The sequence below is a fragment of the Mesoplodon bidens genome (genome assembly GCF_964165515.1).
Source record: "Mesoplodon bidens genome assembly, chromosome: 9".
Taxonomy (NCBI): domain Eukaryota; kingdom Metazoa; phylum Chordata; class Mammalia; order Artiodactyla; family Ziphiidae; genus Mesoplodon; species Mesoplodon bidens.
This window is the reverse complement of record NC_138166.1, coordinates 78,397,374-78,414,591: the sequence shown is the minus strand read 5'-3', so window position 1 is coordinate 78,414,591 and position 17,218 is coordinate 78,397,374. Positions and strand designations below refer to the sequence as shown.

General features: G+C 49.9%; 1 protein-coding gene across 2 annotated transcripts; it reads left to right on the top strand.

The window, feature by feature from the left end:
* Window positions 1-11,140: 11,140 nt before the first annotated feature.
* FEZF1 (FEZ family zinc finger 1) lies at window positions 11,141-13,379 on the top strand (the record flags this gene model as incomplete). Of its 2 annotated transcripts, XM_081244094.1 has the most annotated exons (5): window positions 11,156-11,584; window positions 11,735-11,956; window positions 12,145-12,279; window positions 12,537-12,669; window positions 13,033-13,379. In XM_081244094.1, the coding sequence occupies 5 exons, from the start codon at window positions 11,156-11,158 to the stop codon at window positions 13,377-13,379; spliced, it is 1,266 nt and encodes a 421-aa protein (XP_081100220.1). The 2 variants fall into 2 exon arrangements, with proteins under 2 accessions (XP_081100221.1, XP_081100220.1); XM_081244095.1 differs by having other exon boundaries at window positions 11,141-11,956.
* Window positions 13,380-17,218: the final 3,839 nt, after the last annotated feature.

Below are 17,218 nucleotides of genomic sequence, written 5' to 3'. Positions count from 1 at the left end.
GATGCGCACACGGCACGGGAAAATGCGAAGCAGCACCGGGAGTGAGGCAGAGGAGACGAAGGCCGCCCCGGCGCGCCCCAAGGAGACCTCAGCCGTGGCAACAGAGTAAAAAACGGCAGGCTCTGAGGACGACAGCCAGCACGGAGTCCTGCCCCGCAGGGTTGAACTGACCGCCCTTCGAAGCCGTCAGGGAAACGCCAATAGCGCAGAGACCCAGCGCAGGGCCGAGGGCGCGCCCAGGGTCACAAGCCAGGATGTCCGTGGCGAGGGAAGTGCGAGCCCAGGTGGTGCCGGGGCCAAGCCCGCGGTGGCCTTGAGGAGGGAGAAGCTGATCACTCACCAAAGGGAAAGATATTGCGCCCTGCTTTGTGCCAGGCAGGACTAGAGCTGCTTTTTTAACTGGAGGGATGTTCCCCATCCCCATCATTCCTTTAAGATAGCCTACTTGCAGCTTCTTGAGTTCCAGACCTAGGAAACAGGATTTCGTGCCCCACGCCCACCATCCCACTCCGGAGTGCCACGTTGTCTTTAATCTCCCCTACTTTGCAACTTTACACTGCGGGCCGCTGTATTTGTGTGCTTATTTGCAGTGCGATTAAAAAATAAATAAATCAGGGTTTCCCTGGTGGCGCAGTGGTTAAGAATCCGCCTGCCAGTGCAGGGAACACGGGGAGCAACTAAGCCTGTGTGCCACAACTACTGAGCCTGCGCTCTAGAGCCCGCGAGCCACAACTTCTGAAGCCCACGTGCCTAGAGCCCGTACTACGCAGCAAGAGAAGCCACTGCAATGAGAAGCTCGCGCACCGCAACGAGGAGTAGCCCCCACTCGCCGCAACTAGAGAAAGCCCACGCGCAGCAACGAAGACCCAAGGCAGCCAAAATAAATAAATAAATGTATTTTTAATAAATAAATAAATCAAACAATAAGCATAGTCTAGAGTTGTCTGAAATCTCCTTTCACGTGGTGCATCCCTAGGATCAGTGGTTCTCTGGTCTGAGAGGAAGTGAAGAGTTGATTTCAAACAAGAACCATCAGGCAGAGTAGATACTCTTTCCTGGCCCCTGGCACAGGCTTGTTTATGGAGCCCCTACACATAATATGTACCTTTGCAAAATTGAAAGTGGTATGTCAAATTATTTCTTTTTCTACTTTAAGTCGATTCTGGTTTGCCTTTTAACACTGCCTCCTTCCTGACACCCAACTGGTAACACCTCTCTTGGGTGTGATTGACAGAAAGAAAACTTTAAATGCTGAAGTTTGTTGTTTAGGGTACTTCCTTAAAATGCCAAGGAAGCAAAACTAATTGTAACCTTGGAAGGAGATTTTGCTAGGGAGGTAGAAAAAGTTTCATTAAAGAGGGGTTACATTAGTAAAAGGTCAGAACCCAATAGGACTGGATTTCAAAATGTGGAAAGTGAAATATGGAAATGCCAGGATAGCAGCAGATTGTGTCAGGGGAGGGCTTTTGTCAGGTGTCCCTGACCTACACACATACCCCAAAGCTGGGTAATAATTTTTTTAAACACACTACAAAGTTGCTGTATTGAAGAAGCTCATTCACTGTCACTCATTCAAACTGCCCAGTTTTTTGTTACATTGGGTGATTGCTTGGTGTGTTCTTTCATAGAATCATGATAGTCTATCAGGAAGTTGATTAATTTTAGAAATAACAGCTTCGAAAGAGAAGCTTTAATCAAACTGGGATTTTGGAAAAGCTTTTGTGAAAGGTTAATTCACAAATCTACAGAAGAAATTGTCCCCTGGGGAACTCAAGACTGGACATGGGAGAGCAGACCCCCAAGGATAAGGGAAGTCCTCAAGGTTGTGAAAAATAATTTAGCAAATGTGATTTTTTATGTGTATTTTAACATTTCCATGTATATAACCAGAAAGCAAATCACTGAGCAGAAGCGTTGTTTTTAAATACAGTTGTCTGAAAAATATTTGGGAAAATTTTATAGCTTAATTTTTTAACAAGGTGATGGATAGCTTTTCACATGTAAAGTAGTTTTATTTTTAAATCTCTTTTCAATCTCAAAGCCTCCCAAGAATGAAGTGGGCTTTGATTTAGTCCCATTTTACAGAAAAACAAGGCAAAGGGGAACTGCCACCATCCGTTCAGGCAAACAAGGAGTCCACTGGCTGGGTGGCCCTCCCCAAGCTGGCACTCCCTGGCTAGAAGGCTAAAGCAGGACAGGAAACTGGCATCATTTATTTCAGCCCTCAAATTTCCTGGGACACATCGGTGGTAGGAGTACTTAATGAAAAAGAAGTTTCTTAGAAGGGAGGAAACATTCTCAATTTCAATGGATAATTGAAGAATCAAGTTTTGAAAGGATAGAAGGGGACAAAGAGGAGAAAAGAGGACTATTATTTACCCTTTATGGGGTAGCAGTTGCGGGGAGGTGGTTAGTGAAGGCAGAATTCACTGCATACTTGAAAAAGTAGATGATTTCTCCTCTTAAGTTCCTGCCCATACAGGTTTAACTAAAAGCTCTAGAAATTAATTTAAAATAACTGTAAACTTCTGATGGGTTGGACTGAATGAGAGAGAATATGGCCAATTTTGCGCATAGGTTTTGGAGAGAAGAGGGAGGCTGGAACAGCAGTAAGATGCAGAAAGGCAGAGATGGGAGAAGAAAGGCCTTTCCTCTTAACGATTTCCAGTGACCACCACGTCCGCCACTAAGCAAGACGGGAGGGCTCCACTGCTCACCCGTGGACGGACTGGATGCCAGATGCGCTTGGCCGAGGCACAGCACGAGACCAAGGGCACCTGCACTGCTGCAGCCTTCCTGCCAAAATAAGGGGACGCTGGGATCCCACAAACCTTGCCCTTGGATTTCCCCATGCACGGTGTTCCACAGGGAATCATTAAGAAAATGCCTCCAGCAGGGCTCCAGAATTTGAATATATTAGTGGTATCTGAGTTCAAATGCAGAAGGAACAAAACAAAACAAAAATACTAGTCCAAAAGGCAAGACAGCAGTCATGTGTATTTTGTAGCTGCCACGTCTTACTTTTTGATCTTACATTTGAGTCGGCCAGCTGGAGCCCAGTTGACAGCGGGGCCTCTCAGTAGACGTTGTGGCCTTCACTTATCTAGGGAAATAATGAATTGGAATGTCCTATTAATATTAAAGGGTAATGAATTTGCTTTTTGAATAAAAGGCCCATGTTAGCCAAATCAAAGGGGAACAGATCCTTTGGAAAGTGAGGGACCCCAATTACCATGATGCCCACTGCCTTTTGAGCGCAGCATATGCTCTCAATTTTTAAAACTCTTTTGCCGTCAGTAACAAATCTAAATCAGAGTCACTAAAGCTATTTTCTCTCTCTCTCTCCCTTTTTTCCTCCCTCTCTGCCTCTCCTTTCAACACTGTTGTGAAAGTTCAGTTACTCTCCGTCATGAGTAAAAAGCTCGGGGAATCAGCTACTATGCCAACGCCGGGAACATATCCAGGCCCATGGTGCGAATAATGGAACATGTGCTGTCGAATTCATATTTTTGTCCCTTAGGTTTACATCCACGCCCTTGTATTATGTAAATTTCTGAAAAGCTGTGAATCACAGGGTTAGATCGAGGAGGGTCCCCCCACCTCCACTTGCAACTGGAACCGACCCCATTCAGTCTTTGAATGATTCACAGCCTCGTTTCTTCCTCGCGCTTTTTTCCCCGGACCCAGCTTTCCTTCCCACCCTCCACCCCGCGGGTGTGCAGGGAAACAGAGCCGCCAACCCGGGCCCCGGGAGCCGCGGCGGGGCAGCGTTCGTGACATCAGGCGGCCGGCCCTCTAGGTCACCGCGGGCCGGCGAACGCCGTTCCCCTGTTGTCAGCGTTCACACGGACTCCGGCCGCTTAGCTTCGCGGTGTTTCCAGCACCCTCTTCCTCTGTGAGACTGATGGGAAACTCGGAGGGCAGCAGACCCACTGCTGGTGAAATTCAAAGAATCAACTGAACTTAAAGAGGAGACAGTGGGAAGAGAAAAAGAAAAGTGACTTCCCAAAACAAAGAAGGCAATGATTTAACCTAACATTGTAAAAGTCAGATTCCTTAACGACGGATCAAGCCTCATCTTGGGATCTCCTCGGCGTGGATGTTACAGCTCAACTCTTGAAACAGGGTCAACGCCTGTAGGATCTGGTCGGAGAGAGGCCTTAGGGAGGGAGGCGGGGGGAATCGCAGAAGAGCGTCCAGCCCCCCTGAGAAAAAGGGGCCGGCCAGTGGCTGAGCGATTCCTCCTCTTCGGGACTGGGGAGGCCTGCGGGAGGTGGCCGCGGGGGCATTGTGCTCTGGGGACAACCGTCCCATCTCCTCCTTTGAAGGGGGGAAAAAGGGATTGACAGGGAGAGCTCAGGAACCCGAATAAAAGGACAAATTGGAGGATGGGCCGAGAGGCGAAGGTAGAAGGAAAATGTCTTAAAACAGGAGAATCTAGTTAGAAAACTCTCTCTCATTCCCCAGGACCTTCAGAAGACACCAACTAATTGTAAGGACAAGCGAAACGGCTCTGAAAGGAGGACTCGCGGGGTTGGGGGGTGAGAAGGGGGCACGAAAATACGGTAACGGGAATGGACGTGACAGGTTTGGGGAGAACACAGTGGTGCCCCACCTTCGCCCCCATTTAAAATTGGCTTAAGAAAATGTTTGCTGGGAAACTCAAAATGACAAGCAAAACTAGTAAAAAAGATGCTCTAGTTCCTTCTTGGGCGTGCCACAGCGTCAGGCCTGTTTTCTTTCACCTGACATCTAGATTAAATGACCCTTCAGCTACACTCGGAGTCGTCAAAGCAAGTCTATTAGCGAATGTTCTGCTCAAAAACTTTTCAAACAGAAGTTCTCTGCCATCTGTTACTGGGTCTTTAAACCCGATCCGGCAGCCCCTCCCCCCTCCCGAAACTCTTTGGAGGTTTTGGAGACTCCCCCCATTCTCGCAGCCTAGGGGAGGGGACGGAGAGGGAGCCGCGGCAGGATCCACGGGGGTGCGCGGGGAGGGGGAGGAGCGCGATCGAACCCCGAAGGGGCCGCGGAGCCCGCGGGGTCCGGTGGCGGTCCCCGAGGCCCGAGGTCAGAGGGACCGGGTCGGCTACCGCGCGATGCTGGCGGACCCGGCACCCCGGAGGCCTCGCTGGGGCCCGGAGCCCAGCTGGACGCGCACCGCACCGCGCGGCGGGCGGGAAGGGAAGGTCGGGCCAGGCGAGTGGCGCCCCAGGTCCCAGTCCCCTCCAGGCGCCAGGAGCCATCGGCCCCGGGCCCCTCCAAGGTCACCGCACGGAGCCAGGTGGCCCTAGGCCTTGCCAACGTCAGTTTTACTGTTTGGGACTCGGGAGCAAGGGCCAATGAGTAGAGAGCCCGGCCGGGCCGGAGAGAGTGGGTCCGCTTTTCTGTTTCACTTCGGGCTTCTATCACCTCGCTCAGCGCGGGCCAGAGCTTCGGGAGTGAGGAGGGCGCCCCAGCTCCCACGCCGACAGCCGGACGCAGTGTCTCCCTCGGAGGCCACGGCAGGGGGCGCCGAGGCCGCCGCCGTGATGCAGGCCCAGGCGGCCGAGGCAGAGGGTCGGCGCGGGGCGCTGCGACGGCCGGGGTCCGGGAGGAAACTGAATTTATAAACGGCTGTCAGAGATTTCTCGCCCAAAGATTTTGATTTACCTCGATTGCTTCTCCATTTCTCTAAGCTCATTCTTTGCTCTGTGTTATTTGAATGGCCACTGTCGACTTTTATTTCGTGTGAGAGATAAGAAAGTTTGAAAACAACATTAAAACCGCTCTAAATCTCGTGGGTAGTATCAAGGAAAGAGCAGCGCTGTGTTAAATATAGTTTTTATTTTAACCACAAAGGGACTTTGGAAAAACTGTCTGGGGACTGCGGCAGAATGCTAATCGGCCAATTGCATAGCGAGCTATCAGTGTAGGGCACGAGAGCATACTTGGGGCCTCCTCTTCTAATTGTCCACTTCCCGGGTTTCAATAACACCGTTGTAAATTGCAGGTAAAACTTTGCTGGGTTTTGTTGCTTGACTTCTGGGCAGCTCCTCGAATATGTTGGAGACATTGGGTTGCTTGTTTCTAGACTTCTTTTTCCATCAAGTCCAGCCCTGAGTCGGAGCCTGGCAGTCTGGAGGGAAAACACCTCACAGGCCTGTGGGAACGGGTGAGAAAAAGCCCAGCATTAGTGGAGGGGCAGCCACAAACCCAGGGCAGGTGATCGGAGTCTGTAATGCCTGCCAGCTCATTACCAGCTCTCACCTTTGGGGCTCTTCATTTACTTTCACAAACTGACTGAATATGCAAATGCTGTTTTGAGGAGAATAATTTCACTAGGTTTAAGGGAAATCCTAGTATGAAAGAAATACTAACAACAAAGACCTAGAGATAAACAACAAGCCATATTCCCACCTCTCCGACCCCCAAAGAAAAGAGGGCTCTGCGAGTTAACTGATGCCTCCTATACTCCTAACCTGTGATACTTACTGCCTTTCACGTGCTGTATGAAATTAGCAAGAATTCTTTATTTGCTACCAAACTAACTAAAAGCAAAAGCAGTAGCCTTAAATATGAACTTGTGGCCCATGTATTTGTTAATGTCCTGGAAAGTTAGTTCTCACTGTGTATTCAGTAATTAATCAGAGCAACTCAACAAGACTCTTTCCTTGAACCTTGCAGACCCTTCCGATTTGTGTCCTGGTCCATCACCCGCCTCCATCACACACAAGAAATAACAAAAGACCCGTCGGAGATAAAGACTGAGCAAAACTGTAGAAGAATTTAGGAGTGTTTTTCCTCCTCTAGAAGGAAGGTATGTTGCCCTTGGTGCTATTTATTAAATAGGAAAAAGTGTGGATGAATCTGAATGCCTGGGAAATGGGGGTCATAATAATAATAATCTTCTCTCCTTTTTTTTTTTAGCTTGCAGTAGTTAATATGAAGCAAAAAGAAAGCTGGTTTGTTGCTTTTGAAAAAGAGGCCGGGGTGGTAGATGGTGTTGGAAAGGCCTGAAAACCTTAAAAGCGTGACCAGGGATGAATTAGTGCACTTGGCAGAAGGCTGAATAATTCCCAGTCCATTTTTTATTTTTAAAATAGTCAACAGTATTTGATGACATTAAAGAGAAGAGATTAAAAAGTGTGGATTATTTGGCAATTGATGGTTCTGTTATATTGTCTTTTATTGCAGATTGCAATAATCATGACCAGAAACTTCATTTCCTTATGACAGGGATGTAAATCAAAAACATGTGAAAATTATGCAAGTTCTTGAAAAATATCAAGAACATAGTTTAGGAAGCATTGAGATCAAAATCAGATTCCCCAGGAAAAAGAGAACTTTAAATTACTTTAGCGGAATAGAACTTCTTTCTTATTTTCTCAGAAAGTCTTAACTCAGAGCTTGTTACCTGGTCTCTTTGTACCAAAGGTTTTTCTGCTTCCCTTAGGACATCTCATGCAGGATAAACCAAACATTAAAACTCACCTTCCCCAAGGATTTAAAGTAGTAGAGCAAATGAATATTGGCTTTCCAAGGCTGGGAAGGGGAGGGAACTTAATCATCAGCTCTGATGAGAAAAAGGGGGGATTATAGGATTCTCCAAGAAAATCCAAAGAAACGATAACTGAGTTTCTATTTTGCCATTAACAAAACAAACAAGTCTCCTTTGCATTCTTTTAATAAATAATTTTAAAGTGTTGAACTGTTTTAGAAGCTTCTAAATTTGTCAGATAAGCTCTGCTTTCATTGGTGGTATTTTTGTTGTTGTTATTTTTCAAATGTATTTGGAAAAAACCCAAAGTACTGGATAGATTTGTTAATAAAATGGAAGACTTTGCTGAATACATTGTGCATTTTGTTTAAGACAATCCTTACTTAATAGAGATTTTTAAAAATTAACATATAGGTTAGGTTTTAAATGGAAAACACTCATCAACAAATGTTGGAATAACAAGACCTGGATTTATAAAGAACCTCCTCAGTCTTTAGGATTAGGAAGCTCGGCACTAGTAAAGGAAGGGTATAATTGCTACTTTGCGATATTTGTGTTACTCAAATGACTATACTTTCAAACAACACTTGTCAAAAAGGCAAATCCCAAAAAGACCAGTGGAAAGCAAACTACTGAAATATTAGCCATACAAAACACGTATAGCCCTTAGCCAATAATTTTCCTTTTTAGTTCACTGTCCAACGAAGGAGAAATTTACCGAGGTCAAACCAAGGCTCTTTTGCCGTTAAGGAGGAGGAAGTGGGGGAGGGGAAGAGGAGGGAGGGACACGCGACGGACGTAAAACAAACTGGTGGCATTCAGTCAATAAGGCATGTAACGCTCCGGAAGCGGGTGAGTTGTATATGTCAGCTGGGCGCTGCAAAGCTTTCCAGAGTCGGGCAGTTTCGTGCTTCTTTGCTTTTTCCTTTAAACCTGGCCCTGCCTCGGAGGAGGGCAGCAGGAGGGGGATTCTTCGATGCTGGGAAGCGGCAGGTAGGAAAGGAAACCTGATCCGCCCCAAAAGGCAGCAATTAAAGTCTTAACCGCGACCCATCTGTGGCGGGACCCGCCCCCACTTTCCCCTAGCAAAGCTGTCCGGCGCTCTTTGTCTGAGCAGGGGAGAAGAGGTGACAGGTTCTGCGGCCCCAGCAGCAAACGGAAAGAAAATTTCCAGCCTGGGAGCACCCTGGGCGACTGCGCCTGGGCCTCAAACCGCCCCAAAGTGCCGCTGGGGGTGTGGCGCCTCTTCCCGGACCCGGGCCCCGCGCTCTGCGCTCGCCTCATTTTGCACTTCTCTACCGCTGCATCTGTCCTCCAAGCCCGACGCCACCTCGAGACCTGAAACCGGGCACTTGCAGGCTTGGTTGCTAAGGCCGGTCGCAACCGGACCTTTCCCCCACCTGGCCCTTTGGCTGCCTTCAACTTCCAGGCGGACTCGCGTCTCCTCCCCCATTTCCCCAGCAATTGGGTTTCCTCGCCACCCATCCAGCTGCTCTGCTTCGCGGTTGGGCATCGGGCGCGCTCCCAGCCCAGACTCTCTCGGTTTCTACTCCTCTTGGCCCGCCGGGCGGGGGCGGGGCAGACCCCCCAAGCAAAGCCAGAGAGAGTGGTCCCTGGCCTGTGCTGGGCAATGGGTTAGGGGAGAGGGACTGTTTTGAGGTCGATTTCCTCCGTTTGGGGTCCAGCTTTGCATTTGGTGTGTAATTTGGCCAGCGGCTCAACAATCCCGGGGTTTCTAGTCCGCTTGCATCCAGCCTCCCACTGCCGACCGTTTCCACCGCTCCTGCTGGAAGAGGACGCCCACACCCGCTTGGCCCGATGTCTGGCGCCCGTCACCACCCGTTCTACAAGCACCCACTCGGGGTAACTCACCAGGTAGATGGCACCCTGGGCTGCTGCGGGCGGCCACTCACAGGGGCGGGCAGGCCGTAAGACCCGGCGCCGTCTCCCGGCTACCGCGTCCTCCCGGTGTAGCGGCTAGGGCACGCCCGGCACTAGCACCCCTGGCCCCAGGGCTAAGCTCCGCACGATTGCAGGCTTGCCAAGGGGAGCGACGAGGACGGTGCGCGCTGCTGCTCCCGGCGCGCTCCGGGCGGCGCCCGCCGAAGCTATGAGAACCCGCGCTGCCGGAGTCGCTGCCACCGGAGCCTTCCGGGAACATTCCTTACTCTCTACAGCTCCTCCCAGGGAGTTTTGGCCCAGGCACCAGACCCGGAGGGCGCCTTGATGGGGGGGGGGGGGCGTTGCGGGTCCTAGTCTCCGCGCGCTCTCTGGGAGGCGAAAGCGCGGCTGAGGCCACGACAGGCATGCAGGCAGCTCGCGGTGCTCGTCGCCCCCAAGCGCACACACACCCTGGCTGCCGCCCGCGCTGCTTCGAGGAGGCTCGCGGACACCAGCAGTCGGGAGGTTGGGGGAGGGAATCAATAGGTTGCTTCCCTTCTCTGTCCAACATTCAGGATTTTAAATGCTCCGAGAGAGCTCTAGCTGAGCGCAAGTACTGAAAGACTGACTCTCTTTCCGGGCTCTCAATGGAAACGCCAGAAAGCGCGCCTGTGTGTTTGGTGGGTGTGGGGGGAGGGTGTCTAGTCCTAGCCGAGGTTTCTTTTGGTGTGACACCCGCTTAGTCCTTGCAATTCCTCCTCAACTTTGTGGATGGAGCGTGTCTTTCCCAAGCTTAGGTCACGGCATCGCGCTTACAAAACCACAAGCACAAAACAAGCCTCCCAAGGCTTTTAATTCTCAGGGGCTTTGGGGGGAGGCCAGTTACCTGCTGGCGTCTTCCAAATGGTCCAGACTCGGTTCGGGCCACGGAGACTTCGGGATTCCAGGAGCCCTCAGCCCCAGGCCCTAGAGGAAGAAAGAGGACTGCGGAGGAGGCAGCGGGGCTCCGACCCGGGCCCACCTCGGGCCCGGTGGAACCATGCCGGGAAGGCTCGGATTTCTCTTGCCGGAGGCTTTCTGGCCGCGGCTTTCTAGAGCCTGGCGTTTGATAAATATAGCCTGGTGTTTGCCCCTGAATTCGAGTCTGTTTCCTTATTTAGCCCTTGTACAATGATTTTAGATGATGTCATTTAGAGCTAAACGAGAAAATTGATCTCAGATTTGCTTGGCCTCTAAAGCCCGGTTAAGCAGATTGAGAGTTAAAAAGACAGGAAAAAGCAAAGCGGGGGGGGGGGGCGACGCGGAGGGTAGCGAAGTGTCCGCCGGCGAGTGTGTGCGCGGAGGCGACGGTCCGCCGCGCCTCGGAGCGCGCCCCCGCCTCTTCTGGGCGGGGGAACCTCGCTCACCAATGAAAAGTAGTCACTGACTGCAGAGGAAAAAAAAAAAAGTTTTCCTGTTGAGTGTTGGAAGCGAATTGAGCAATTATCTAGTTTACCTTCTCCTCTTGGAAGTTAACGATTGGCGAGATCTTGGCTGCGTTATTGACACAACACTTTCTATTGATAGAAATAAGTAGTGATTGTCCCCGAGTCATTGGTGCGCCAAGAACTCTGCGATGGGCTGGCAGGAGTCCATTGGGCTGGGCAGGCAGGTTCGGCTGGTGATGCTGGGGAGGAGGAGGCGGCTGCTGGTGGTGATGGTGCCCGTCCCCCTTTCCGCAGGTCTGTGACAAGCAGGGAACAAGGCAACGACGGCGCAGCCCGGCCCCGGCTGAGGGACGCTGGAGACTCAGACATGGACAGTAGCTGCCACAACGCGACTGCCAAAATGTTAGCGACCGCTCCGGCCCGGGGCAACGTGATGAACACCTCCAAACCCTTGGCTTTCTCCATCGAAAGAATCATGGCACGCACCCCCGAGCCCAAAGCCCTGCCCGTCCCCCACTTCCTGCAGGGAGCCGTGCCCAAGGGGGACCCCAAGCACTCTCTGCATCTTAACTCGTCGATCCCCTGCATGATCCCGTTCGTGCCCGTGGCGTACGACACGAGCCCTAAGGCGGGAATGACGGGCTCGGAGCCGCGGAAGGCGAGTCTGGAGGCTCCGGCTGCACCTGCAGAAGCGCCCGCGGCTCCCGCGTTCAGCTGCAGCGACCTGCTCAACTGCGCGCTGAGTCTCAAGGGCGACCTGGCCCGCGACGCGCTCCCGCTGCAGCAGTACAAGCTGGTAAGGCCGCGGGTGGTCAACCATTCTTCCTTCCACGCCATGGGAGCCCTGTGCTACCTGAATCGAGGTGACGGCCCGTGCCACCCGGCGGCCGGCGTTAACATCCACCCGGTGGCCTCCTACTTCCTCAGTTCCCCTTTGCACCCGCAGCCAAAAACGTATTTAGCCGAAAGGAATAAACTGGTGGTCCCGGCGGTGGAGAAGTACCCCTCGGGAGTAGCTTTCAAAGACTTGTCCCAGACTCAGCTGCAGCATTACATGAAAGAAAGCGCCCAGCTCCTGTCGGAAAAAATAGCGTTCAAAGCCTCTGACTTCAGCCGAGGCTCTCCTCATACCAAGCCCAAAGTTTTCACTTGCGAAGTGTGTGGAAAGGCAAGTACTGTGTAAGGGGTGGGGGCTGGCCTTCCTCCCTTCCTCCCTCCCTTCTTTCTTTCCACATTTAATTTTATTTTGTAATTATTTGTATACACTTGTTATAACGTTATCACCTCCCTCCCCTCCCTCTGCCTGGTTTGATCTCCAAGTGCTTGTTGAGCTAACCTGTTGTACTTGTGTTTAAGGTCTTTAACGCGCACTATAACTTAACCCGTCACATGCCGGTGCACACAGGAGCCAGACCCTTCGTTTGCAAAGTTTGTGGAAAGGGCTTCCGGCAAGCCAGCACCCTGTGCAGGCACAAGATCATTCACACCCAGGTGTGTTCGGCTGTCTCAATTTCACCTGGTTTATTTCCGAACGGTTTGTTTTTTTTTTTAATGGCCGATAAACTCTTACTCTTTAGCGTAAGGTTTGTTTAAAATGTGCCGGCTGTAAGAGGGAGAAATGTCAGGTATTGTTTGCCTTTGTTTTGCTTAAAAGCATGAGGGAGAGCATTACAGTGTTTTTGAGTTTTTCAGACTCCACTGAAGAGCAAAATACCTTAACTTCTCTGCTTTTTCTCCTTTCCGCTTAGGAAAAACCTCATAAATGTAACCAGTGTGGCAAAGCATTTAATAGAAGTTCTACTTTAAACACGCATACCCGAATACACGCAGGCTACAAACCATTTGTGTGTGAATTCTGTGGCAAAGGATTTCATCAAAAAGGTATCGAACCCAGGAGGCGTTGTCTTTCGCAGTAGTCTTACCGAAAGCCCTCAACTTTGGGGGGTATTTCAGAAAACGATTTGTTAAGTGCAGCTAGTTACCAGCACGTGTGTTGCCATTCCAACGTCCTACCCTCAAGTGTGATGAGTACTAGAGAAAGGCATGGCTCATATACAGAGGGGGCATTTCTTTTTAACCGCTTAAAATAAATTTGGGGAGCGAAGTGCAGGCGGGCAGCATAGAACTGCACCGGCCCTCCGAGCTGTGGCCCCTCTTCTCTTGACTCGTTGTCCTTCAATCGTCTGCTCCTCCCGTTCCAAGCTTTCTTTTCAGATCCACGTCCCTGTCATTTGTCTGTTTCAGGGAATTACAAAAACCACAAGCTGACCCACAGCGGGGAGAAGCAGTTCAAGTGCAATATCTGCAACAAGGCTTTCCACCAGATTTACAACCTCACATTCCACATGCACACCCACAATGACAAGAAGCCCTTCACCTGCCCCACGTGCGGCAAGGGCTTCTGCAGGAACTTTGACCTCAAGAAGCACGTCCGCAAGCTGCACGACAGCGGCCTGGGGCTGCCCCGCACCTCTGCTGGGGAGCCGGGAGCAGACCCGTCTCCCCCTCTACAGCAGCCGCTGCCTGCGCCGCTGCCGCCGCTGCCGCCCACTGGGCCCCTGCAGCCTGGGCTCCCCCCGGGTCACCAGTGATCAAGGCCGAAGTCCCTTCCCAGCCCCAGCCGGGGTCCCCACTACTGAGACAGCGGCGGAATAGAGCTGGACATCTCTACCCAAGCTCACCTGTAGAACCCAGGGCATGTTGGGCCTTACACATTAGCGCCAACCAGAAGCCTCTGAATTCCCCGGCCTTTCGCCTCTTGCATGCACCTGCTAAATGGTTTTGTGTATTATATTCTATATAGGCACTAACAATTATGAGAAAATTTGGGGGTTTGTTTTCTGATTTTTTTTTAATTTGCAAAGAATTTTCATCTCGGGTGGAGAGATCGTGTTTGTTTTGTTTTGTTTTTTAAAAACAAATTTCTGCTGTATTTATTGAGATCTGTATTATCCTACCCGGGAATGCTGCACCATTTTAATTTTATTATTGTATATATTTCCATTGTGTTGATTCTGTGGTCTCAAGATGCCTGCCGATTGTTTATTACCATGTCCTCTTTCCCTGAGGTTAAAAAAAAAAAACCAATTCTGTGTGTATGTTATATATACACGCATAGATGTGTGTGCCTGTAAAGGCACAGTCCACATTCATCACACACACACATACAAACACATACACGTTAGATAAGGATGGTTCATTATGGATGAATTTGAATTTTGGTTTTGATTCTTGCACGTGAAAACTGATTCATTGACGGTTGGAAATAAATCCTTGGAACATGCTTATTTAATCAACAACCTTCAGGGCTCTGGTCATATTATTCAGCTAGGGATCACTGATTCTGAGCCCCTCAGCCTTCTTTCTTCCTTTTTAATAAGTTCAACCCTGGGTTAGTATCCCCCAATGTTTCATCTGGAAAATTCACCAAGAGCAAATAATAGTCTCTCCAAATAGTTACAACTTTGGTAAAGTAATGAAATTCGATAAGTTCAGAGACAGAAGATGTGGAGCTTTCTAACAGAAGCACGTCTTTGTCCTGGACCATCTGATATATTTGTAGTGCAAAGTTAAGTGAAAACAACATATCTATAGGAGCTGTGTGTGATATACGTCCCCACACACGCGTTACAATGATATCATGTAGACGGGGATCTATTGTTTGCATCCTGACGGCACATACTGACTTGTACATAGCTGGCAAAGGGAGCCTGCATGTTTTTATGTGTGTGTATATGTTTATAGACGAATATACTTCCATTCAAGGAGGAAAAATGGATGAAAACCAAACTGTGGCGGGTGCCAGGTCCTTGAAATGCTTCAAGTGTTAATCAGCATCTCCGCTGTGAGCTCGGGCTCTGGTGTTTTCTAACTGCAAGTCTCTCCTGTTTTCTTGCCAAAACAGTGAAACAACTGCTAAAGACTTTAATTAAGAGGGGTAATTAGTTCAGATTTATCAAAGCCGGGTTGTTATACTATTAGCTGCTCAGTAGAAGCTGCCAGACAAGCTCCCGGCCCAGCCCAGCCACCCTGCTGTAGCGGGGCCACATCCGGGGAGAGAGCCTCGGGGGGAGTGGGCCGCAGGGGTCCCCGCAGCCCCGCCTGCCTCGGGGGTGCGTCTCGGCCCCTCCCTCGGCCTCGAACTCCCGCCGGGCCTGGTCGCTGCGGAGAATCCACCGCGGATCCGAAAGGCGGGCCCAGGATCCCCTCGGCGGCCTCGCCGGCTCTCCGAGCGCCTCGACGGTCGCAAGAGAGGCGTGGGGAACGAGTTTAAATTTGCTCTCCTGCCTCACTTTTGTACGTCTTGGGGGGCGCTCAAGGAAATGCGGAGCCAGGAGGCGACAGGCGGGACGAAAGGGAGATGGGTAGGGGGCACCGCCGGGGCGAGGCGGCGATTTCCTTGGCAACCAGAGCCCGCATTTCCAGGTGGGGGAAGGATTAACCGCTCCGGGCGCCGAGGGCCGACGACCCGAGGGCCTCCTCGGCGGCCCGAGTCAGAGAGGTGATAGACACCCTGGGTGAGGCGACCGCGGACAAGCGGGTGAGCGGGCCCCACGGAACATCCGAGCCAAGTTCCACCGCGGCCGCTCTCGGGTTGGGGGACCCCAAGACCCTGGGCACGGAGCTGGACCGGAGGGGTCCCGAGAACAGGGGATTCCTGATTCCACGTGCAGGCGTCGGGTCCAGACTTCCCAGCTCTTGCCCCAGGACGCAAGCCCTCGGGCACTGGGACTTTTAAGTCCCAATCCAGCAATCAGTAGATCGAATCCCTACCTTTCTCTTTTCCTGACTTCCCCATACCCCACCTTATCCTTTGCTGAGACTAGATCCGTGTTAGATTTGACTTCAGAAAGAGATAGTTTTGAAATTCCATAGTTGGGTAAATTCTGAATCTTCGAGGCTGGCAGAAGTGCCATTTCTCCTGAATATCACAGCCAAGTGGAAAAATCTTGTTCCAGGTGCTTGTCACATTCCCTCACAGCTGCCTGTGCCCCAGGGAGCTTGGGGGAAATGTCTGGTAGCTTATGGGTAGCCACCTTTTCGAGGTGACTTAGTCGGATCTTGAAAGCGTTTGTTCTCTTTGAGTAAACAGAATGAGGTCAGGGGTAATTATAAAGGGCAGAAAATGGCTTTTTTCTCTTGAATTTATTCTCAATAAGTATTTGAACTTATTCTCAGAACCCCAGGATGTAATATTCCCAGACTTTCAAGGTGACACAATTTCACTGGTGGAAAAGAAAATGAACATTGTTGAGGAAAATTACTAAGCCATAAAATACTTACAGTTAGGAAGTACTTATATGCGGTACCCCCTTTTAGCCCCTGCCCGTGTGCTTTGACATATTGAAAAAGAAGTCTTCTATGGAAGGATAGAATTGGTCTGTTGGGGGAGGTGGGAGCATATAGGGGATCTGTTATTGTAATCTGGAGAGACTTTGCACAGGTCTGATTTGGGATGGGGCAACAGTTCCAGAGAAGGCAGGCAAAGGAAACAGTTGTCTGTCTGGTCACAGGTTTGAGTAGCCTGAAGTAGTGGTGATTCAGTAGGGGAAGCCAAATGGAAATCCTCTAAAATAAGCACTCAGGAGAACTACTTGTCAGGAGGTGAATTATCGATGAACTTTGATTTATGACAAAGCTGTTAGAGCTCACTAAACATCAAGGAGAATCTCCTTAAAGATAGGATGAGCTTAGAGATTAGTTGGAGTGGCGGTGACTGGGAGGGGGTTGTTAAAAATTGATGACGAGGGATACTTAGCTAATAGTCAGTGGAAGACCTTACAATTCTCCCACCTCCAACAAATGTGAAAAGGTGCCCCTTCACTATCTAACCTGTATGTTTGTATTTGTGTGTGCTTATATAAATGTTTATGTTCATTCATGAAATAGGCACCCCAATGGTATGAATAGCAAATTGGCTCATCCCCATACACCTTCTCTTTACTTGAAGTTAGCCAGCAAATTCTCTCATGTTTAGGAAGGAAGAGTGGCCAGTGTTCAGATCATCTGCAGAGGGAAATGTTTTATCTCCAGCTGTCTGTTGGAGTTAACTTTTGGTACAGAGGAAGGTGGCCTATCGGACTGCAGGAACCAGTTTTAGAAAGTTACTGACCTGGGGCCTTGTGTTTTGTTCAGTTTTGGAAATTAGAATATAGAATGGAATTAACAACGTAAGTAGTTAATTCCTACCGATTTTATTTTAACCCAGATGTCAAATTCTGATTTCTAATAATCTCTTCTCAAAGGATATAATATGTTTGACTTTTAAAAAATGTAGTTTGAGAACAAGTTATTATCATGCAAGATTAGGAGTGAAGTGTCAATTTTTCAGTAGTAAATGAAAGCATTTTTAGGGGCCTCATCAAAGCAGTTACTTGTTCATGAAGTCTGAAGCTTAGTAAGCCTCTCATGGAACTTTGCTCCTTTCCAA